We start from the raw sequence: 24858 nt of genomic DNA, 5'->3' as shown, positions 1-24858 counted from the left end.
GTATGTATTGTACATACAGCGTGTAGGGGTCAGGAGTATGTATTGAACATACAGCCTGTAGGGGTCAGGAGTATGTATTGTACATACAGTGTGTAGGGGGTCAGGAGTATGTATTGTACATACAGTGTGTAGGGGGTCAGGAGTATGTATTGTACATACAGTGTGTAGGGGGTCAGGAGTATGTATTGTACATACAGCGTGTAGGGGTCAGGAGTATGTATTGTACATACAGCGTGTAGGGGTCAGGAGTATGTATTGAACATACAGCCTGTAGGGGTCAGGAGTATGTATTGTACATACAGTGTGTAGGGGGTCAGGAGTATGTATTGTACATACAGCCTGAAGGGGTCAGGAGTATGTATTGAACATACAGCCTGTAGGGGTCAGGAGTATGTATTGTACATACAGTGTGTAGGGGGTCAGGAGTATGTATTGTACATACAGTGTGTAGGGGGTCAGGAGTATGTATTGTACATACAGTGTGTAGGGGGTCAGGAGTATGTATTGTACATACAGTGTGTAGGGGGTCAGGAGTATGTATTGTACATACAGCGTGTAGGGGTCAGGAGTATGTATTGTACATACAGCGTGTAGGGGTCAGGAGTATGTATTGAACATATAGCCTGTAGGGGTCAGGAGTATGTATTGTACATACAGTGTGTAGGGGGTCAGGAGTATGTATTGTACATACAGCATACAGCGTGTAGGGGTCAGGAGCATGTATTGAACATACAGCATGTAGGGGTCAGGAGTATGTATTGTACATACAGCGTGTAGGGGTCAGGAGCATGTATTGTACTCACTCTCAGAAGAGTGATCAGAAATCAGATCCCACTTCGGACCTCAAAGCACATGTGAACGAGCCGAGCCCTTAAAATCATTCTACATAAAATGGGAATGTTTCCTCCATGCACTATTACCAGTAAAACTGGTCTGATTACATGTTCTAACTTTAGAACAGGGTGAAGATCTAGGAAAGTGTTTCAGCTGTGCTTTATCATCACCGTATAAATGGCCTATTTTCTTATATTTACTATACAAACATTGACATTTCACATCTGTCAGCAATACTAGGAGACTCTATCCTGGAACGTACTTGTTTAGTATTTGGGATCCATTCTTTCAAAGGAGTCTATGTATAAAATAAATTAGTTGATCAAATGCAACAAGCATTTGCCTAGCCCCCACGAATTCTGGTTGTAGTTTTCCTGATTTGTTGATTTTCATTTATTCTCAGCTCCATCTAGTGGCCATATTGCAGTATTTACCTGATTGAGGTATTTATGCATTATGTATATTATGGCCACTAGATGGAGCTGACGATCATAGGAACTCAACCTATTAGGCAAAATACGGACAGAATTTGTGAGGGCTAGGCGAATGTTTGTGGCATTCATCCTACTCTTTTTTTTACCCCATTGTGTTCATGTTGTGTTCTATCAAGCACTCTTCATTATTTACTACACTGCTCAAAAAAATTAAAGGAACACTTTTTAAACACTTCAGCCCTGCCCACCGTACAGTTACTGCGGCACTCTGACGCTCCTGGGCAAAGCGACGTAGCCCTACGTCGCTCCCTCAGGCGCCTGTGGGGGGCGAGCGCGCGCCGCTCGTTCCCTGGGGAGCCAGCGCGTGTGACCAGCGGCTCCGATGGCCGCCGGTCACTCGCGATCTCCCTCAGCAGAAGGAGAATGACAGACGGCTGTGTTTACATCACAGAGGCTATGCGAACCTGCTATGTAGGATCGCATGTCTCTATGATGATCTCACAAGCCACGCCCCTCTACAGTTAGAATCACGCCTCTAGGGACACACTTAACCCCTTGATCACCAGTAAAGTTAACCCCTTCCCTGCCAGTGTCATTTTTACAGTAACAGTGCATATTTATAGCACTGATTTCTGTAGTAATGTCACTGGTACCCCCAAAAGTGTCAAAAATGTCAGGGGTCCAATCTGTTTGCCGCAATGTCGCAGTCCCGCGAAAAAAAAATCGCAGATCACCGCCATTACTAGTTAAAAAAAAAACAATAAAAATGACATAAATCTTTCCCGTAGTTAGTAAACGCAAAAACTTTTGCGCAAACCAATCAAAATACGCTTTATTGCGATTTTTTTTTTTTTACGAAAAATATGTAGCAGGCCTAAAATGTTAAAACATTTTGATTTTTACATTTTTTTTGAGAATTTCATATAAAAATTTTGAAAAATATTGTTATTTTTTCAAAATTGACGCTCTTTTTTTGTTTATAGCGCAAAAAATAAAAATCGCACAGGTGATCAAATACCACCAAAAGAAAGCTCTATTTGTGGGGAAAAAAGGACATAATTTTTTTTTTTTTTTTGGGGTACAGGGTCGCACGACCGCGCAATTGTCCGTTAAAGTCACGCAGTGCCGAATCGCAAAATGGGGCCTGGTCATTGAGCAGCCAAATCCTCCAGGGCTAAAGTGGTTAATCGGAGTATAGCATCAAGTCAATTAAACTCCTGGGATATTGATCTGGTCAGTTAAGTAGCAAAGGGGGTTGTTAATCAGTTTCCCCTGCTTTGTTGTTAATTAAATTAACAGGCGCACTAGATGGGCAACAATGATACAACCTCCAAAACCGGAATGGTTTTACAGTTGGAACACGCTGACATTTTTGGCGGCAGTGTACTACAGGCAGCGGTGTAATCATTTTTGGGGTCAGATGGCAGTATTTTTGGTGTCCCCCCTCCCCTCAAATGCATAGCTTTGGGACATATGTTATGATTTATGGCTCTGTGTCCTGTGATGTACAAAAAGAAAAATTGATTTTTAACCACTTCTGGACCGGAAGGATTTTTGCCCCTTAATGACCAGGCCATATTTTGCGATTCGGCACTGCGATACTTTAAGCGGACAATTGCGCAGTTGTGTGACGCTGTACCCAAATAACATTTTTTTTGTTTTTTTTTTACTAGTAATGGCGGCAATCTGCGATTTTTAGTGGAACTGCGACATTATGGCGGACAGATCGGACCCCTGACTGACATTTTTGATACTTTTGGGGGGACCAGTGACATTACTACAGCAATCAGTGCTAAAAATATGCACTGTTACTGTAAAAATGACACTGGCAGGGAATGGGTTAAAACTGTGGGTGATCAAGGGGTTAAATGTGTACCTAGGGGCGTGTTTCTAACTGTATGGGGGCGGGGCTTGTGAAATGATCACAGAGACCTTTGATCCTATACAGAAGGATCACAGGCGCTCTATGATCATTCCGGAGAGAAAAACGGTCAGCTGTGTTTACAATAGCTGTCCGTTCTTCTCTCTCAGCGGGGAGCGATCGTGGGTGTCAGACGGCAGTTGAAGCCGCCTGCCCCGTGCGTCAAGGTCCCTGCTGACGAGGGAGCGCGCTGTCGGTGGCATGCACTCGCACCCTAGCTGCAGGCGCGCGACCGACGTATACCTACGTCGGTTCAGGCAGGAGGGCCGCCCTGCTGCACTAGAACTAACGGTAACGGGAAGCGGTTAATTCATACCGTATATACTCGAGTATAAGCCGAGGCCCCTACTTTTAGCACAAAAAGATGGGAAAAACCATTGACTCGAGTATAAGCCTAGGGTGAGAATGCAGGGCGGCGGGCATGGTACAGGAGAATGCAGGGTTCTGGCATGGTGCAGGAGAATGCAGGGTACTGGCATGGTGCAGGAGAATGCAGGGTACTGGCATGGTACAAGAGGATCCGGGGTTGTGGGCATACTACAGGAGATGCAGTGCTGTGGGCATGGCACAGGTGGACCATGCCCGCAGCACTGCATCCCTTGTAGTGTGCCCGCAGCCCTGCATAATGGCAGGTAGTGAAGCTGTTTCACTTACCTGTTCCAGAGGCGCCTTCATTTTAAAAATGGCGCCGCCCGGCGCCGACACGTCATTGCGCACGCGCCGCCACCGCTCGTATAATTTCGTCTATTCCCGGCCTCTCCCGAGCGGCGGCGGCGCGTGCGCGCGGTGACATGTATGTGACGGGCGGTGCCATTTTTAAAGCTTTAGCCCGTCGGAGCGGACTTTTTTTTCCTTGACTCGAGTATAAGCCGAGGGGGACGTTTTCAGCACAAAAAAAGTGCTGAAAAACTCGGCTTATACTCGAGTATATACGGTACTTACCTGCAAAATCCATTTCTTGAAATACATCACGGAACACAGAGGTCCCTCCCCTCTTCTATGGAACCTTTATTGCTTGATACAAAACAAAGGTACTTCCTGTGTGGGAGGGGTTATATAGGGGGACATCCTTTCTGATTGGTTGCCAGTGTCCTTCACCTATAGGTGGCCATATAACCCATATGTTATGATTTAGTGCTCTGTGTCCTGTGATGTACTTCAAGAAATGGATTTTACAGGTAAGTAGGTCTTAAAAATATATTTTTTGTTTTTTTTTATCTCATGCTTTCCAGGTTAGAGGAGATATTTGGGGTACCCCAGATCTCTCCATAAAGCGGATGTGTCATGCCTTATTTCTATCACAAGGGATGTTAACGTTTCTTGTGTTGGCAATAAAAGTAATCGAAAAAAAAAAAAATTAAAAGGACAGTGTTAAAAAAAAAAAAAAATATATATATATATATATATATTTTTTTTTTTTAAAAGCTCCCCTGTACCCTAGTGGTCGCACACAGAAGCGAACGCATTTGTAGGTCGTGCCCGCGTATGTAAACTGTGTTCGTTCCACATGTGAGATATTGTTGCGAATAATAATTGAGAACAGTAATTCTAGCTCTAAACCTCTCCTGTAACTCTAAACTGGTAACCTGTAAAAATGTTTTAAAGCATCGCCTATGGAGTACCGTAGTTTGGCTCCATTCCAGGAGCGTGCACAATCTTAAAGAGTGACATGTTAGATATCTGTTTACTCAGCATAACATCATTTTCTATAATTTACAAAAATATTGGGTTAAATATCGTTTTTTTTTTTTTTTTTTTTTTGCAATAAAATTCATTTAAAGTGTATTTTTTCCCAAAAACTTGTTTCAAAAATCGCTTTGTGACATAACAAACTGCAATAACTGCCATTTTATTCTGTAGGGGAATGGTCTCCAAACTGAGGCCCTGGGGCCAGATGTGGCACTTTGCTTGCCTTTATCCGGCCCTCGAGGCATTATTCATTCCACTGACACTACAATGGGGCACTATTCCTCCCACTGATACCAATGATGGGGCATTATTTCTTCCACTGACACCAATGATGGGGCACTGTTCCTCCCACTGATACCAATGATGGGGCACTGTTCCTCCCACTGATACCAATGATGGGGAACTGTTCCTCCCACTGACACCAATGATGGGGCACTATTCCTTCCACTGATACCAATGATGGGGCACTATTCCTCCCACTGACACCAATGATGGGACACTATTCCTCCCACTGACACCAATGATGGGACACTATTCCTCCCACTGATACCAATGATGGGGCACTATTCCTTCCACTGACACCAATGATGGGGTACTATTCCTTCCACTGACACCAATGATGGGACACTATTCCTCCCACTGACACCAATGATGGGGCACTATTCCTCCCACTGCTACCAATGATGGGACACTATTCCTTCCACTGATACCAATGATGGGACACTATTCCTTCCACTGACACCAATGATGGGACACTATTCCTCCCACTGACACCAATGATGGGGCACTATTCCTCCCACTGACACCAATGATGGGGCACTATTCCTCCCACTGCTACCAATGATGGGACACTATTCCTTCCACTGACACCAATGATGGGGCACTATTCCTCCCACTGACACCAATGATGGGGCACTATTCCTTCCACTGACACCAATGATGGGACACTATTCCTCCCACTGACACCAATGATGGGACACTATTCCTTCCACTGATACCAATGATGGGACACTATTCCTTCCACTGATACCAATGATGGGACACTATTCCTTCCACTGACACCAATGATGGGACACTATTCCTCCCACTGACACCAATGATGGGACACTATTCCTTCCACTGATACCAATGATGGGACACTATTCCTTCCACTGATACCAATGATGGGACACTATTCCTTCCACTGACACCAATGATGGGGCACTATTCCTCCCACTGACACCAATGATGGGACACTATTCCTTCCACTGACACCAATGATGGGGCACGATTCCTCCCACTGATACCAATGATGGGGCACGATTCCTCCCACTGATACCAATGATGGGGCACTATTCCTCCCACTGATACCAATGATGGGACACTATTCCTCCCACTGACACCAATGATGGGACACTATTCCTTCCACTGACACCAATGATGGGGCACGATTCCTCCCACTGATACCAATGATGGGGCACTATTCCTCCCACTGATACCAATGATGGGGCACTATTCCTCCCACTGACACCAATGATGGGGCACTATTCCTCCCACTGATACCAATGATGGGACACTATTCCTCCCACTGATACCAATGATGGGGCACTATTCCTCCCAGTGACACCAATGATGGGGCACTATTCCTCCCACTGATACCAATGATGGGGCACGATTCCTCCCACTGATACCAATGATGGGGCACGATTCCTCCCACTGATACCAATGATGGGGCACTATTCCTCCCACTGACACCAATGATGGGGCACTATTCCTCCCACTGACACCAATGATGGGGCACTATTCCTCCCACTGACACCAATTATCTCTCCCCCTAAAACCAAAGATCTGGCATTGTTTACTTTCACTTGGCACAGTCCGGCCCCCCTAAAGCCTGAAGGACAGTAAACTGGCCCATTCTTTAGAAAGTTTGAAGACCGCTGCTCTAGGGTCTGCTAAAAAAAAAAAAAAACATATGTAATGTTTGGGGGTCCTGAGTCATTTTCTAGCAAAAAAAAAAAACTGATTTTTACTTGTAGGAGAGAAATGACCGAATTGGCCTGGGTGGGAACTGGTTAAACCCCGCAAAAAGAATAATCTATGGCCAGAAGACATCTGCTGCCTGTTGTTGGATGAGGATGGTGGGGAGAGTAGGTGCTCTCAGGTGGGATTCACATGGTAGAGGAGTTTGCTCTAATCTGCTCACATGATCACGGCTGAGAATACAGACTGCTTTGTGTACTGATACTGGAAGAACTTACTTATTAACCCGTTGGACACAGTTCATTTAAAGGGACTCAGTGACAGTGCAAAATATCCTGAGAATCTTCCCACAGGCTGCATGCTTGTTCTGCATCTTTGCTTGCATTGAAGCTAAATAACCTTAGCCTCAAGAAGAACTGCACTGAAATATATGGGCTTCAATTGTTGACTTTCCTCTAAAAAAAAAAAAACGCTGGTTTCCTGGCTGTAACACCACAGTGACATCAGAACACCCAGTCACCATCAAGCCTGGGAATTCCCCACAACTGGCCAGGAGACCCCAGCTGATCATTAGGCCAGGAGACCCCAGCTGATCATTAGGCCAGGAGACTCCAGCTGATCAGTAAGCCAGGAGACCCCAGCTGATCAGTAGGCCGGGAGACTCCAGCTGATCAGTAGGCCGGTAGACTCCAGCTGATCAGTAGGCTGGTAGACCCCAGCTGATCAGTAGGCCGGGAGACTCCAGCTGATCAGTAGGCCGGTAGACTCCAGCTGATCAGTAGGCCATGAAACTCCAGCTGATCAGTAGGCTGGAAGACCCCAGCTGATCAGTAGGCCATGAAACTCCAGCTGATCAGTAGGCCATGAAACTCCAGCTGATCAGTAGGCCATGAGACTCCAGCTGATCAGTAGGCCATGAAACTCCAGCTGATCAGTAGGCCATGAGACTCCAGCTGATCAGTAGGCCGGTAGACCCCAGCTGATCAGTAGGCCGGTAGACCCCAGCTGATCAGTAGGCCATGAGACTCCAGCTGATCAGTAGGCCATGAGACTCCAGCTGATCAGTAGGCCATGAAACTCCAGCTGATCAGTAGGCCATGAGACTCCAGCTGATCAGTAGGCCGGTAGACCCCAGCTGATCAGTAGGCCATGAGACTCCAGCTGATCAGTAGGCGGTAGACTCCAGCTGATCTCAAATCGCATTGCGACCTCAAATCGCATTAAAATCGGCCCAAAGTAATGCAGGGAAGTAGTTGCAACTTGAAGTCGCACAGATATGAACGGTACTCATTGGAAATCATGGAGTAGAACTTGTCATGCAGCTTTGCAGTCCCAAATCGCAGGACAAGTCGCAGGAGTGTGAAAGGGGCCTTAAGGTTATGCTTAAAGCTGAATTCCAAGATAAGTAAATTATTATATAAATTCATGCATCATGTGGATTCTTCTTGGATCTCGGTGTGCTTTGTGTATTTCTTCCAGATCTGTGCAGTAATCCAGATCTGGATTCCTGTAATAAAGACCGCTCACTGCTGCTCTCTCTCCTTGTGCAGGGTGACTGGTCTTGTCTCCACCCCTTCTGTAGTTTTCTGTAGTGGGTGGGGCCTGATAGGTTCCTCCCAGAGCTCTGCTCTTTCTTCTTGTGCAGGGTGACCGGTCTTGTCTCCTCCCCTTCTGTAGTTTTCTGTAGTGGGTGGAGCCTGCTGGGCTCCTCCCACAGCTCTGCTCTCTCTCCCTGTGCAGGGTGACTGCTCTTGCCTCTGCCCCTTCTGTAGTTTTCTGTTGTGGGTGGGGCCTGATAGGTTCCTCCCACTGCTCTGCTCTTTCTTCTTGTGCAGGGTGACTGGTCTTGTCTCCTCCCCTTCTGTAGTTTTCCATAGTGGGTGGGGCCTGATGGGTTCCTCCCACAGCTCTCCTCTCTGCACAGGCTATGTGCAGCACAGCGATGATGTCAGTACTACATTTACAAGGTTGTATCTGGGTTTGTAAGGGCATTTAGTGCTCAAAAAGTGAATGTATTTCCTTTGTGGGTATTAAGGAATATATTTAACTGAGCCTTTTTGGTGTCAGGAGTTCAGCGTTATTTACCTCTGCTTTATTCCTGGAATGAATAATTTATTAGTTTGTATGCGATGTGCGGTGTGATTTCACCCCTTTGGGCCACATCATAAGACAGTATATTTCAATGTGTGCCCCCTTCCCCCGCTCTGCATACCATTGCCGATAAGAGAAGGATGTTGGCCGGATGCTCTAACATGCACCTGCCCTGGAGGCTGCGCACCACTCCAGCGGTGGAATGTCACAGATACCTAAACTCCTCTAATCTGCTCATACAGAACTACAGCTTGTGCAAGATGTTACTGAGCGAGTGTGTAATCCGGTGGTTTTACTATCCTGTACAGTAAGCGGGAGGCTAAAAAAAAAACCAAAACAAATACAGGAAATGTAGTAATAAAGTAGCTCACAAAAGTGAGTACACCCCTCACATTTTTGTAAATATTTTATTATATCTTTTCATGTGACAACCAGTGGTGTATTTTGGTTTGGTGCTGCCCTAGGCAAGACTAAAATTGGGCGCCTCCTATGTAAATTTGCCCCACTCCTTCCTTTTTAACGGATGTGACTCCCTCCAAAATTGAAGAACTCCAAGTCCCAGCATGAACCCCTGAGATCTCACGAGAGAGGGCGTGGGAGGGAGAGAGGGGGGTGGGTGAGGGAGGGAGAAAGAGGGGGGGGGGGTGAGGGAGAGGGGGGATGATGGTGAGGGGGGGGTGAGAGAGAGGGAGATGAGAGAGAGAGGGGGTGGGGGAGGGAGAGGGGGGATGATGGTGAGGGGGGGGGTGAGAGAGAGGGAGATGAGAGAGAGAGAGAGAGAGGGGGTGGGGGAGGGAGAGAGAGAGAGGATGGGGGGACGGTGAGAGAGAGAGAGAGGGGGTGGGGGAGGGAGAGAGAGAGAGGATGGGGGGACGGTGAGAGAGAGAGAGAGAGGATGGGGGGATGAGAGAGATGGGGGGACGGAGAGAGAGAGAGGGGGGATGAGAGAGGGGGGGATGAGAGAGGGGGGGATGAGAGAGAGAGGGGGGATGAGAGAGAGAGAGGGGGGATGAGAGAGAGAGAGAGGGGGGGATGAGAGAGAGGGGGGGATGAGAGAGAGAGAGTGAGAGGGGGGATGAGAGAGGAGGGGTTGAGAGAGGTGGGAGAGGCGGCTCTAGCAACCGGTGACCAAAAGAGTCTCAGGGGGAGGGGGCGGCTTTTTTGCTGCCCCCCTGCAAAGTGCCGCCCTAGGCCTGGGCCTTGTCGGCCTAGGGCAAAATACAGCACTGGTGACAACACTGAAGAAATGACACTTTGGTACAATGTAAAGTAGTGAGTGTACAGCTTGTATAACAGTGTAAATTTGCTGTGCCCTCAAAATAACTCAACACACAGCCATTTTATGTCTAAACCGTTGACAACAAAAGTGAGTGCACCCCTAAGTGAAAATGTCCAAAGTGTCAATGTTTTGTGTGGCCACCATTATTTTCCAGCACTGCCTTAACCCTCTTGGCCATGGAGTTCACCAGAGCTTCACAGGTTTCCACTGGAGTTCTCTTCCACTCCTCCATGATGACATCACAGAGCTGGTGGATGTTAGAGACCTTGCTCTCCTCCACCTTCTGTTTGAGGATGCCCCACAGATGCTCAATAGGGTTTAGGTCTGGAGACATGCTTGGCCAGTCCATCACCTTTACCCTCAGCTTTAGCAAGGCAGTGGTCGTCTTGGAGGTGTGTTTGGGGTCGTTATCATGTTGGAATACTGCCCTGCAGCCCATTCTCTGAAGGGAGGGGATCATGCTCTGCTTCAGTATGTCACAGTACATGTTGGCATTCATGGTTCCCTCAATGAACTGTAGCTCCCCAGTGCTGGCAGCACTCATGCAGCCCCAGACCATGACACTCCCACCACCATGCTTTACTGTATGCAATACACACTTATCTTTGTACTCCTCACCTGGTTGCCGCCACACACGCTTGACACCATCTGAACCAAATACTTTTATCTTGGTCTCATCAGACCACAGGAGATGGTTCCAGTAATCCATGTCCTTAGTCTGCTTGTCTTCAGCAAACTGTTTGTGGGCTTTCTTGTGCATCATCTTTAGAAGAGGCTTCCTTCTTGGACCACAGCCATGCAGACCAATTTGATGCAGTGTGCGGCGTATGGTCTGAGCACTGACAGGCTGACCCCCCCCCCCTTCAAGAGTAGAAGAAATCCAAGTTTGAGACCGCACTCAGGGTGTTATGATGAAATCAAAAGGTTTCTTTATTCCTCATAAATGAAGTAGACAGACAGTGTACAAACAGACGTGTCGGGTTGATGCGTTTCACAGCGCTGTAGGTCGCTTACTCATAACCACAGTGTGGTTATGAGTAAGCGACCTACAGCGTCGTGAAACGCGTCAACCCGACACGTCTGTTTGTACACTGTCTACTTCATTTATGAGGAATAAAGAAACCTTTTGATTTCATCATAACACCCTGAGTGTGGTCTCAAACTTGGATTTCTTCTACTCTTGGATGACAGATCTGACCTGCACCGGGTTTGGAACATACACCTGAGCGGCTTTCCCTCATTGTCTCCCCCACCCCTTCAACCTCTGCAGCAATGCTGGCAGCACTCATACATCTATTTCCCAAAGACAACCTCTGGATATGACGCTGAGCACGTGCACTCAACTTCTTTGGTCGACCATGGCCTGTTCTGAGTGGAACCTGTCCTGTTAAACAGCTGTATGGTCTTGGCTAAATGTCCATAAAGAATAGTGAAACTCTTGAAAAAAGTTCTTAAAAGATGTAGTCCTTGAATATATGTGGTAAATTCCTCCACCTCCAATTTTGTGATCCAAAAAGTGCTCTTCGATGACTACACCTAAATGTGTGCTAACTGCTCACCTCCAGCCTCATATGACCAGGCATATGGGGTTTTTTTTGGTAGAATCGCTTCTAATCTTCCTGTATATGTTCTCCGGTTATGTATACCCAGTGTATGGATATTGCGGCTTGGGTGGTCTCTCCTGTGTGTGCTCCGTTTGCAAAATTCAGGAACCGTTCGGCACTCAGTATACCAATATATGCGGTCCTTATGGCTGAGGGTTATAAATGAGAAAGGGCCATCATGGTGTCCTATTTAGCAGAATTTATTATTAAAAATATATCCACTCACATTCAGTACAGGTTATTCCGCAACACAGCAATCCTGGGGACACTCGGTCCGTGTCCCGCTATGTCACCTCTGGTTTCTGAGTAACATGCCCTACGCGTTACGTCACGAGTCACGTGACTTCTTCAGGGAATTGTGTTTCTTTTATAACCCAGGAGCGCAGTGCTTATACATCCCCCCCCCCCCCCGTTTTACCTATTATTTATACTGTTCAGGTACCAGTCCAGTACTTGCAGCACCTGGGAAATAATTTTTTAAGAAATTTTATTGATTATAATACCCCGATAGCACAAGAATCACTACACAATCTATCCAGTTAATAAAAAACATGTTATACTTACCTGCTCTGTGCAGCCCCGATCCTCCTCTCCTCGGGTCCCCCGCCAGTGCTACTGGCTCAACCCTCCTGCCAAATGCCCCTAGAACAAACAAAACAGCTTGCTGTGGTGGCACCTGAGCGGGCTTGCTCCTGAGCCGCTGCTCTGCGTGTCCAGTAAGACTTGGAACCAAAGCCTCCTCTCTCTTCTCTCTTTCTCTCACTGGCTGTGATTGACAGCAGCCAATGGCTTCCACTGCTGTCCCAGCCAAAGAGGAGGGAGAGTCCCCAGACAGCTAAGACTCTCAAGCACATAGCTGGATCATGATGGGGCTCAGGTAAGTATTGGGGGGGCTGCTGCACACACAGGTTTTTTCACCTTTAGCCATAGAATAGGTAAAATAAAACTTGAGCCTTTAGAACCACTTTAATTGAACAAGCTGAAGTTAGAAGCTGATTGGTTACCATGCACGGTTGCACCAGAGTTTGAGTGCTCCAGCTTTAGTAAATCTCCCCCATTATCTTCCCAATGTGTGTTTAACATAGGCGTGCGCAGGGGGTGCCTATTCCCCCGTGCTCCCCCCTCTGCCCCGCAGTGCTGATAGATTCCCTCCTCTCCCACCAGCTGTTGCGGAGGATGTTTCAGGATGGAGAGAGGGGGAAGTGGCTAGTAAATATTTTAACAGACAAGGCGCCTTTCTTTTCTAAATGACCACTGTGAATACACTCACTCACTGTGTTCTTCCATAACTGAAGCATAATTAACTGTGATTACTATGCTTCAGTTTGTGAATGAACAGGAAGTCACTCAGCACAGAGCACTTCCCATTCATTCACTGTCCAGTGCAGCTGAGGCTGCAGAGAAATGAATGTGTTTGAGCTTTGGGGTGCACACCTTAATACAATAGACTGCACGAACCTATGGGGTTTGATGTCTTTTTTTTTTTTATGTCTGCAAGAGCACTTTGTTGACAATGTAATTTTCAACAGGATTTTATAATCATGTGAATACTTTTCCTTTCTGTTTCTTTTCAGGTCATAAAAGAGAATCTGGTGCAGAAATCAGTCCACCATGTCCTATCCAAGTGCACCACCGCCATATGATGACCGAGATCCTCTGCGTAACCCAGCATACCCTCCTCCGCCTGGTGGATATCCGGCCCCAGGGGGCTATCCACCCCCGTATGGGACACCTGGAGGGTTCTACCCACAACCGGGAGGATACTCAGCACCTGGGGGCTACCCAGAACCTGGGGGCTACCCAGAACCTGGGCACAATGAGCGTCCAAAACCTGTGATGCCGATGCTGCCAAATATTCCACTCAATCCAGGTATTGTCTGACTCATATAATCGCCCAAAAAGCTGGCCTCAGCCATACAGTACATTTCTGTATTTATTAAAATGCATTTAAACTAGGGGTCGACCGATATAGTCAGGGTTCGTACGGTCATGAAAAACCTGGAAAAGTCATGGAATTTTAAAATGGCAATTTCCAGGCCTGGAAAAGTTTAGGAAAATAATTTTACGCACAAGTTTTGGAAAAGTCATGGAAATTTGTTTCACAATCACTGTATATTCGAATATGCAGAAAAGAGAGAAAGGCGCTACTCAGTGTAGCAGATGTAAATAATTTTACTGACACATATTAAAAACTTACCTGGAGGTAAGCGTCTATCTTCATAGCTCGGTGTCCTTCCGGGTCCGCTGTGTTTCTGTCCCTAAGGCTGGCCAGCAGCCAGGAGATGACACTAGGGGAGAACCAATCAGGGGACTCAGCTAGATCGAGGCAGCGGTGAAGCGCACACCTCACCGGAGGGCCGCACGAACGTGATGACGCGCGCGCGCGGGGGGGGGGGGGGGTGGGGTTCTGGGGGCGTTAACCGGTTTCGGAGCATGCGTGAACCACTCCGGTTGGCACAGATGCACAAATCCATACCAGTCCGGCTACACCTTATGCTTCATGATTGTACACTACAAAGCTTTTCATTTATTTTAGTAAAAATATGCTGGGTGCAACATGGATTTTCTTCTTATTTAACATGTATACATAGACATTTCATGAAACATTGGGTCATGAATATTTACTTGAAGTTATGGAAAAGTCATGGAATTTTATCGGTAAAAATGTGTACGAACCCTGTATAGTTTTTTCAGGGCCGATGATGATTTTTTGGCCACCTTTCTGGCTGATAACCTATATCAGGTGCCGATTTTCTGTACATTTAACCACTTGCCGACCGCTCACAGTACTACTACTGCGGCAGGTCGGCTCCCCTGGGTCCAGTGACGTAGACCTACATCGCTGAAATCATAGTGATTCATAGTGACTCATAGTGTTTAGACACAGCGGGAGTCGGGCCGGAGGAGGATTGGCGGCGATCGCCGCCTCTCTTCCCTGATCGTGGAGGAAAGTGTGAGAAGATCCGCCCGCTTGTGTAAACAAAGCAGGCGGTTCTTCTCTGTGACAGACAGGGAGAGATCACAGGATGCAGCATAGCTGAACCTGCAATCTCTGTCTGTGTCACAGAACCCCCTACCACCCCGCTGTGGGTGGGTGGCGGTCTGACTGGCACCCCACTGTGGGTGGGTGGCGTTCTGACTGGCACCGCGCTGTGGGTGGGTGGCGGTCTGGCAGTCACCCTGCTGTGGGTGGGTGGCGGTCTGGCAGTCACCCTGCTGTGGGTGGGTGGCGGTCTGGCAGTCACCCTGCTGTGGGTGGGTGGCTCTCTGGCAGTCACCCTGCTGTGGGTGGGTGGCTGTCTGGCAGTCACCCTGCTGTGGGTGGGTGGCTGTCTGGCAGTCACCCAGCTGTGGGTGGGTGGCTGGCTGCCTGGCACCCTGCTGTGGGTTGGTGGCTGGCTGCCTGGCACCCTGCTGTGAGTGGGTGGCAGGCTTTCTGGCAACCTGCTTTTGGCTTGCTGCCACCATGCTGTGGGTGGCTGGCTGGCACCCTGCTGTGGGTTGGTGGCTGCTGGCTGGCTAGTGTGTCCTCTCTGGTTCAGCCATCCAGTGGCGTGCACTGTCTGAGGCGAGGGAGGCAGTGGCCTTTGCCCTATCCGAGTAGAAGAATCCAGGGCTCAGTCAGACTGTCAGAATGTTTGCAGGCCCAGTGCGTGGAGGCATGCGGCGCAACATACATAATGATGTCGTGTGCATGTGCCTCCAGTGCAGTGCAAAATCTGGGTCCTGGCTTCTTCTAAACGGGCCTATGACATAGTGGGCCCCAAAAAGATGGCCGCCACGGCAGGGGGAGACCAATATTGGTAAGTTTGCGACCGATACCGATTCTGCAAAAAAAGTGAAGCCCCCCCCCAATTTGGCCGCACAGATAATCAGTCGACCCCTAATTTAAGCCTGGGAAGAGAAATGTAGTATTTTGCAGCTTACCTGTCCTTAGATGTGGTGGCTGCATTAGTTTTTCAGACTTTTTTTTTCATCTATTTTCACCTGGTGTTCCTGCCAGTAATACACATCCAGTCCTAGGGTGACCACGCTTACTCGCTGAAGAATATCTAGGGAGGGTACCATGGTTGTAACCTAGGCTGCACTTTAAACATGTCTTCCTCTTCTTACATGGGAGATGGGCAAAGTATTGTTTACAGAAGAAAGATAACCTTGTTAGTGCTATTCAGAAGTTATAAGGACACATCATTTCTGGCAGGATCAACAGGTATTTTCTTGCTGAAAATGTTGTCAGCCTGGAAAACAGAAAACAAATGCAGCCATCATACCTAAAGAATGGTACTGTAATCTATCATAAAACATGTTGTTCTTGAGTCTAGTTAACAATTAACTACCCCTTTTACTGCCACAGACAGGTGCCATACATTGATGGCTGCGGGGGGGTTTAGGTTAGTGATCGGCCGATATAGTTTTTTCGTTGCCGATACCGATATTTTGCCGATTACATATCGGTATTGGCCGATATTTTCACACATGTAAAAATTACCCAAAAAAAACACAAAATACGACAGAAATCTCTTAATAAACATGTTAATCTTTATTTATTAACATTTTTAACATTAAGTGCTCGTTCTTCACACCTTAACTGCATAAAAACTGATATGAAAACTTCAATTCCAAGGACATTTACTTTGCATTTCACATCCTGATTGTGCATTAATTAGTGATGCACCGAAATTTCGGCAACCAAAATTTTCGGCCGAAAATGGGCTTATTCCATTTCGGCCGAAAATGGGTAAAGATGCCGATATTAAAGACGGCCGCCGCGGGCGCAGCCCAGGTTTCAAAAGACGCGCATCTGGCCGGCGGCCCGCCTCCCTGTGATGTTACTTCTACTACGATCTGTGCATGAATGAACTAACACACCAGGTGGGTGGGCGAGCGGCCGCTAATAGCTGTAACTATGTGAGCGCTTCACTTCCCTATCAGGCGGGTATCTCCGCTGACAGGGAAGTGAAGCACTCACATAGTTATAGCTATTAGCGGCCGCTCGCCCGGTGTGTTAGTTCATTCATGCACAGATCTTAGTAGTAGTGACATCACAGGGAGGCGGGCCGCCGGCCAGAGGCTCGTCTTTTAAAAGGAAGGACACCGGAGGAGCAGAGTTGAGAGTAAGGAGATTGCATCCTTTGGATTGGGAGGGACGCTGAGGCGGGGGGGGGGGGGGGGCCGTTTGGTCGCTGAAGCGAGCTTACCAATGGTATTAGTATTATGCAGCATGAGGGGGTTAATGTATTGCCACTGCTGGTCACTGATGCATTACTGACCGACCAGTGACAGTTAATTAACCCTTTTGTGCTGCATTAGTGCAACCAGTATCAGTGCAACCAGTGTTAATTAACACTGATACTGGTTGCACTAATGCAGCACAAAAGGGTTAATTAACTGTCACTGGTTGGTCACTAATGCATCAGTGACCAGCAGTGGCAATACATTAACCCCCTCATGCTGCATAATACAAATACCATTGGTAATTAAATTAACCTCTTGCCAACCCGTCACAGTACATATACTGTGACAGGGTGGCAGTGGCAGGTGTATGTCGCTGCCTGTTTTTGGTGTATGCCCCTGTTCTATCAATTTTAAAATTATTTGGGGGAAAAAGTCATTTTCGGCCAAGGGCATCCTGCATTTTCGGTTTCGGCCCAGAATTTTCATTTCGGTGCATCCCTAGCATTAATGCATAAAACTGACTGCACTGCAGTAACATATTGCAGTGTGTGAGTCCACTACTGCAGCACTTTTTTGATAAAAGTGCTGCAGTAGTGGACTCACACACTGCAATATGTTACTGCAGTGCAGTCAGTGCAAAACAGCTAGAAAAAAAGCTAGGCAACAACAACAGCTACACAAAATACACATACACAGTGGATTGGATGGACTGGAGTCAGTGGAAGAGGATTACCTCTGCAGTAAGGGACTGACTGCAACTAATGCAGTTCAGTCAGTGCAAAAACTGCTAGAAAAAAGCTAGACAGTGGTTTGAATTGGAGTCAGAGGACTACCTCTGCAGTAGGGCACTCACTGCAACTACAGCAGTCAGTGTAAAACTGCTAGAAAAAAAGCCAGGCAACAGCTAGACAGTGGATTGGATAGGAGTCAGTGGACTACCTCTGCAGTAGGGCACTCATTGCAACTACAGCAGTCAGTGCAAAACTGCTAGAAAAAAAAAATAGGCAACAGCTAGACCATGGATTGGAGTGGAGTGGACACCACTCTTTTCAATGCTCCCAGTTAAGTAGAACAATATTATAATGCAGAAATTGGAAAACATTTCAGCATGTCCATGGTGACCTGTAAGCCCCGGTTCACACTTGTGCGTGTGCGGGGTTCGCATGTAATGTCGGAGCGCACTGCTCCGACATTACATGCGATCGGCTGTGCGGTGCGAGTTTAGCCATACAGTTTGTATGGCTAAATTCGCACCGCAGCCGCACCAAACACGCACAGGGACCCTTTTTGGCAGCCGCATCAGGATCGGATCGGACAGCGGTTCACACTTGTGCGATCCGATCCTGTGCGAACTGCACGATCGCACTGCGATATGCGATCAAACTGGGGGTGTCGTTAAGATTACATTGACACCCCCAGCGTATCGCATATGGCAGTGTGAACTGCCGGGGGTGCGTGTGCGATGCGGGTACAGGCTGCGGATTCGCAGCCTTCCCGCACTCGCATAAGTGTGAACCGGGGCTAAAGGTCTTCTGTTTTGTTCAAACAATGCTGCAATTTCGTAAACATGCTCAGGAGTGGAGGACAGAGGAGCAGAGAGAGAGAGAGGTATCTTCTAGCATGGGAAGCAAGTCTTTTGTAGCGTGCCTCATTTTCTCTCCACCCTTGAAGAGGATGACTTCTTCTGTCAATTACGGCTTCTTTCATATAGAGATGAAGTTTATCATCCAGGCTCATCGTTGCAGATTCAGAAGAAATTGAATCCTCCACATGAGGCCCCAATAATATATAGAAAATGTCCTGATCAATTCAACGACGATGAAGAAGATTCTGTTCTGTTCGTTGACGTATTTTTGGACATTTGTCTGTTTTTTCAGCATGCTGCTCTTCATAAAAGTAGTGTTCTGAACTTTTCTTTTGGGCAGGAACTTCCTGCACCTCCATGTCTTCTGTCAGCCATTGTTTCACCTTAGCCAATACATCATCAGAAGAGAAAGCATGGTTCTTGTATCAAGGATTCAAAAGACTTGCAAGCACAACATGTTTAATCTCTTCATGCTTCTCAAAACATATATCAATCAAAGCTCTTTGGATTGACAGACCATCATTTGAAAGTTGGAGGCCGTTGTGTGCCATGATGACACACAGGTCTGACGTATCAGCAAGCCTCACTCCTTTAGGCATGTTTGCTCCACTGTCTCTAAGTTGCACAAGCATCACTCGGTCTTTGTTGATTCCCCATTCTTCAAGCATGCCTAGAAACATTTCTCTACTGTACTCAGCTGTGTGGGATCCTTGCATCACTTTTGTATTCAACACCAATTGCCTTTTTGTCCATCCGCTGTCAATGAAGTGGCATGTAAGAATTAGTAGCGACTCAGACTCTGTTTGTGACCAGCCGTCCGTCGTGAATGATAGCCAGTTGCCAGCATTCTCTGGTTGCAGCATAGCCTTTACTTTGTCAACTACCTTTTGGTGTAGCTTTGCCAGCATTTTGGTTCAATAATACTTCTCACTCTTCAGTGTGTAGCTTGGCTCAAGCATGGACATCAACCGCTTAAATGCTGAGTCAGACACCATTGTAAATGGCTGGTTATCAGTGACAATCATCTCTGTGATTACTCTGTCCAGCAGTTGGGATCTTCCATCTGAATGTAGACAGTGACATCTGTTTTTTATCACAACCATATCTGTTATTGTTGCCTGGGATAGTGGAGGAGGTATTGAATCAAATTCACATTGATATTCATTTTGTTTTTTATGTGCTGCATGATACAATTCAATATAATGAACACTTAGATGGGCCCAAAGATTTGAGGTATTTTTGTTTTTTGCAGTTACTGATCCCATGCTTATGTTGCTTGTACATGTGTTGCACACTGCTGCTTTTCCTGGAGATGGTTGAGACAAGAAATAGTCCCAGACCACACTTTTACTCTCTCTCCTCATCCATTTCCATTTTAACTTGAAAGACACAAAATCGATTAAAGAAATGGCTTACTGAAGCTGAAGTTGCTGCTGATGCTGGCACTGGCACCCTGTTGTGGGTTGGTGGTGGCTGACGCCTGGCAGTGTGGCTGGCTTGGTGTCACCCTGTTCAGGGTGGCTGGCTTGCAGGAACACTGTGGTGAAGCTGGCTGGCTGGCTTGGTGTCACCCTGTTATGGGTGGCTGGCTTGCAGGAACACTGTGGTGGCTGGCTTGCTTGGTGTCACCCTGTTATGGGTGGCTGGCTGGCTTGGTGACTGGTGTCCCCTTGTTATTGGTGGCTGGCTTTCAGGAACAGTCTGTGGTGGCTGGTTGAATGGCTTGGTGTCACCCTGTTATGAGTGGCTGGCTTGCAGGAACACTGTGGTGGCTGTCTGGATTGGTGTCACCCTCTTATGGGTGGCTGGCTTGCAGGAACACTGTGGTGGGTGGCTGGCTTGCAGGAACAATCTCTGTGGTGCCTGGTTGGCTTGCTTGGTGTCAGCCTGTGTTGGGTGGCTGGCTTGCAGGAACACTGTGGTGGCTGGCTGGCTTGCAGGAATACTGTGGTGGGTGGCTGGCTTGCAGGAACACTGTGGCGGGTGGCTGGCTTGCAGGAACAATCTTTGTGGTGCCTGGTTGGCTTGCTTGGTGTCAGCCTGTGTTGGGTGGCTGGCTTGCAGGAACACTGTGGTGGCTGGCTGGCTTGCAGGAATACTGTGGTGGCTGGCTGGCTTGCAGGAATACTGTGGTGGCTGGCTGGCTTGCAGGAACACTGTGGTGGCTGGCTGGCTTGCAGGAACACTGTGGTGGGTGGATGGCTTGCAGGAACAATCTCTGTGGTGCCTGGTTGGCTTGCTTGGTGTCAGCCTGTGTTGGGTGGCTGGCTTGTAGGAACACTGTGGTGGGTGGCTGGCTTGCAGGAACAATCTCTGTGGTGCCTGGTTGGCTTGCTTGGTGTCAGCCTGTGTTGGGTGGCTGGCTTGCAGGAACACTGTGGTGGCTGGCTGACTTGCAGGAATACTGTGGTGGCTGGCTGGCTTGCAGGAACACTGTGGTGGCTGGCTGGCTTGCAGGAACACTGTGGTGGCTGGCTGGCTTGCAGGAACACTGTGGTGGCTGGCTGGCTTGCAGGAACAATCTCTGTGGTGCCTGGTTGGCTTGCTTGGTGTCAGCCTGTGTTGGGTGGCTGGCTTGCAGGAACACTGTGGTGGCTGGCTGGCTTGCAGGAACACTGTGGTGGCTGGCTGGCTTGCAGGAACACTGTGGTGGCTGGCTGGCTTGCAGGAATACTGTGGTGGCTGGCTGGCTTGCAGGAACACTGTGGTGGCTGGCTGGATTGGTGTCAGCCTGTTATGGGTGGCTGGCTTGCAGGAACACTGTGGTGGCTGGCTGGATTGGTGTCACCCTCTTATGGGTGGCTGGCTTGCAGGAACACTGTGGGTGGCTGGCTGGATTGGTGTCACCCTCTTATGGGTGGCTGGCTTGCAGGAACACTGTGGTGGCTGGCTGGCTTGCAGGAACAGTCTCTGTGGTGCCTGGTTGGCTTGCTTGGTGTCAGCCTGTTATGGCTGGCTGGCTTGCAGGAACACTGTGATGGGTGGCTGGCTTGCAGGAACAGTCTCTGTGGTGCCTGGTTGGCTTGCTTGGTGTCAGCCTGTTATGGGTGGCTGGCTTTCAGGAACACTGTGGTGTGTGGCTGGATTGGTGTCACCCTCTTATGGGTGGCTGGCTTGCAGGAACACTGTGGTGGCTGGCTGGCTGGCTTGCAGGAACAGTCTCTGTGGTGCCTGGTTGGCTTGCTTGGTGTCAGCCTGTTATGGGTGGCTGGCTTGCAGGAACACTGTGGTGGGTGACTGGATTGGTGTCACCCTCTTATGGGTGGCTGGCTTGCAGGAACACTGTGGTGGGTGGCTGGCTTGCAGGAACAGTCTCTGTGGTGCCTGGTTGGCTTGCTTGGTGTCAGCCTGTTATGGGTGGCTGGCTTGCAGGAACACTGTGGTGGCTGGCTGGCTTGCAGGAATACTGTGGTGGGTGGCTGGCTTGCTGGAACACTGTGGTGGGGGGCTGGCTTGGGGTCACCCTGTTGTTGTGTGGGTGGCTGGCTTGGTGTCACTCACTCACCCTGGCCTGTTGTGGCGGGTAGCTACTGCTGGCTTGCTGGAACACTGGTCATGGCTGCGGGTGGCTGGCTTGGTGTCATCTGGGTAGCTGGTTGCTTGCTCGCTGAGCTGGCATCCTGTTGTGGTTGGTGGCTGTGGCCAGAGCCTGTGGGTGGATGGATGGCTGGCAGCGTGACCGGACCGGACTGCAGCTGGCTGTAACACGAGGCTGTGGGAGGCGGCCTTAAGTGCAGTGCGCGCGGTGAAATGGTGCTGCGTGGGAGGCGGTGTTAGAAGGTAGAACGTGTGCGTGCAACATACGGAATGACGTCACGAAAATATCGGCAATATCGGTAAATCAAAAGCCGATTCCGATATATCGGGGAAAGTCCATATCGGCCCTCGATATATCGGCTTTGCCGATAATTGGTCGATCTCTAGTTTAGGTGTCTGTTTGTTTTATACTCTGACTGTCAGTTGACCCCTGATGTCTCAAAAAAAAGAGAACCTCTCACGATGACATCAAATCACATAGGGGACTTTTGATCCCCTATGTGTTTATAAATAAAGTTTTAGTGAAAAAAGTGTCAAGTTTTACACCAAGCGCTTAAAGAGTATGTCACTCCAACGTTTCATATTCCTGATATGTGTCTGTTCTATCATATACCGTATATACTAGAGTATAAGCCGACCCGAATATAAGCGGAGGCCCCTAATTTTACCACAAAAAAATGGGAAAAATGATTGACTCGAGTATAAGCCTAGGGTGGGAAATGCAACAGCAACTGGACCCAACTGGACCACCATGAGACCCCAAACAGGGGCTGTGGGCATGGTGCAGGGGCTGCGGGCATGGCACAGGAGAATGCAGGGACTGCGGGCATGGCACAGGAGAATGCAGGGCTGCGGGCATGGTACAGGAGAATGCAGGGCTGCGGGCATGGTACAGGAGAATGCAGTACTGCGGGCATGGTACAGGTGTACTGTATTATGCAGGCAGTGCGGCTGTGGAGGAGTCTCACTTACCTGTTCCTGAGGCGCCTTAGATTTAAAAATGGCGCCGCCCGGCGCCAACACATCACCGTGCATGTGCCGCCGCCGCTCGGGAAAGCCCGTACACGTTCGGGCTTTCCCGAGCGGTGGCGGCACATGCGTAATGTGGATGTGGGGCTGCGGGCATGGTACAGGAGAATGCGGGGCTGCGGGCATGGTACAGGAGAATGCGTGGCTGCAGGCATGGTACAGGAGAATGCGGAGCTGCAGGCATAGTACAAGAGAATGGGGGGCTGCGGGCATACTATAGGAGATGCAGTACTGCGGGCATGGTACAGGTTTACTGTATTATGCAGGCAGTGCGGCTGTGGAGGAGTCTCACTTACCTCTTCCTGAGGCGCCTTAGATTTAAAAATGGCACCGCGCATGTGCCGCCGCCGCCACTCGGGAAAGCCCGTACAAGTTCGGGCTTTCCCGAGCGGTGGCGGCGCATGCGTAGTGTGCATGTCGGGCCAGCCGCGGACATTTTTTTTTTTTTTTTTTTTTATATGACTTGAGTATATGCCGAGGGGGACTTTTTCAGCACAAAAAATGTGCTGCAAAACTCGGCTTACACTCGAGTATATATGGTACTTGTGTTACAAAGTATCCTGTTCCCTTTGTATTGCTTCCTTTTCTGTGAAATACCTGGTGATCCTGGTATTTTTCTTTGCTTTTCTAATGAAAACTGACCATGCTAGACATTAGAGCACATCCATTCCAGTGTGGTCAGTGTTCTGCCTGTCCTCCAATGGCCAAGACTTGTGCTGACACGCCCCCCTGCACATCTTTTCACTGGAAAGATTAGTGTATTCCTTTTTATATGCTTCTTGCTGACATGTCGCCTCCCCCTCCTTTCTAAGCCCCTTATGCTGCAGAGAACAGAGGGAATATGATCACTTATACAAAAGAAAACAAAGGTATTTATAATGTTTTATACAGTATCTATACACAAATGTTTTGCCTTTCAGTTTTATTTTTAAATGGCATGAGTTGTTTTAACATGTAAGGGTTCACATATCCCTTAAACCCCCCCCCCCCCTAAAAAAAAATGTTTGAGTCCACATTGTAACGCTGTATTCTGTTCTCTTTTACCCTGTAGGTCCCACTGATCCCAATATGTACAGCACTGGGGATGGGGAGGGACAGTTCGGCTCTTGGGATGACAAGGCTGTCAGACATGCTTTCATCCGCAGGGTAAGTCTCCTGTACATTAGGTGCTTCATTGTACTCCATTGTCCTTCATCTGATCTCTGCATGAAGCAGCCTATCCTGTACCCTCTCAGGCGTCTCTTCTCCAGGGAGAATAAATTAAGCGATTGCAGACGCTCTTCATAATTAACCACTTAAGCCCCGGAAGATTTTACCCCCTTCCTGACCAGGGCCTATTTTGCGATTCGGCACTGCGTGATTTTAACGGACAATTGCGCGGTCATGCGACGCTGTACCTAAACGAATTTGACGTCCTTTTTTTCCCACAGACAGAGCTTTCTTTTGGTGGTATTTGATCACCTGTGTGATTTTTACTTTTTGCGCTATAAACAAAAAAAGAGTGTAATTTTTGCAAAAATAACAATATTTTTCAAATTTTTTATATGAAATTCCCCCAAAAAAAAATGTAAAAATCTAAATTTTTTAACATTTTAGGCCAATTTGGTTTCTGCTACATATGTTTGGTAAAAAAAAAAATCGCAAAAAGCGTATTTTTATTGGTTTGCGCAAAAGTTATTGCGTTTACTAACTAAGGGAAAGATTTTTGTCATTTTTTG

General features: G+C 48.1%; 1 protein-coding gene across 1 annotated transcript in view; it reads left to right on the top strand.

Annotated features, from left to right (window-relative positions):
* The window catches only part of TMBIM1 (transmembrane BAX inhibitor motif containing 1), a 172187-nt gene that overhangs the window by 49504 nt on the left and 97825 nt on the right, over positions 1–24858 (top strand). The window contains exons 2-3 of the mRNA XM_082260123.1: positions 13389–13684; positions 24192–24286. Of these exons, the coding sequence (XP_082116249.1) occupies positions 13426–13684; positions 24192–24286 (354 nt within the window). The 5' untranslated portion in view covers positions 13389–13425. The remainder of the gene's footprint in view (positions 1–13388; positions 13685–24191; positions 24287–24858) is intronic.

Source organism: Pelophylax lessonae (genome assembly GCF_965119305.1).
Source record: "Pelophylax lessonae genome assembly, chromosome: 6".
Taxonomy (NCBI): Eukaryota; Metazoa; Chordata; class Amphibia; order Anura; family Ranidae; genus Pelophylax; species Pelophylax lessonae.
This window is presented reverse-complemented; position numbering and strand designations above follow the sequence as displayed.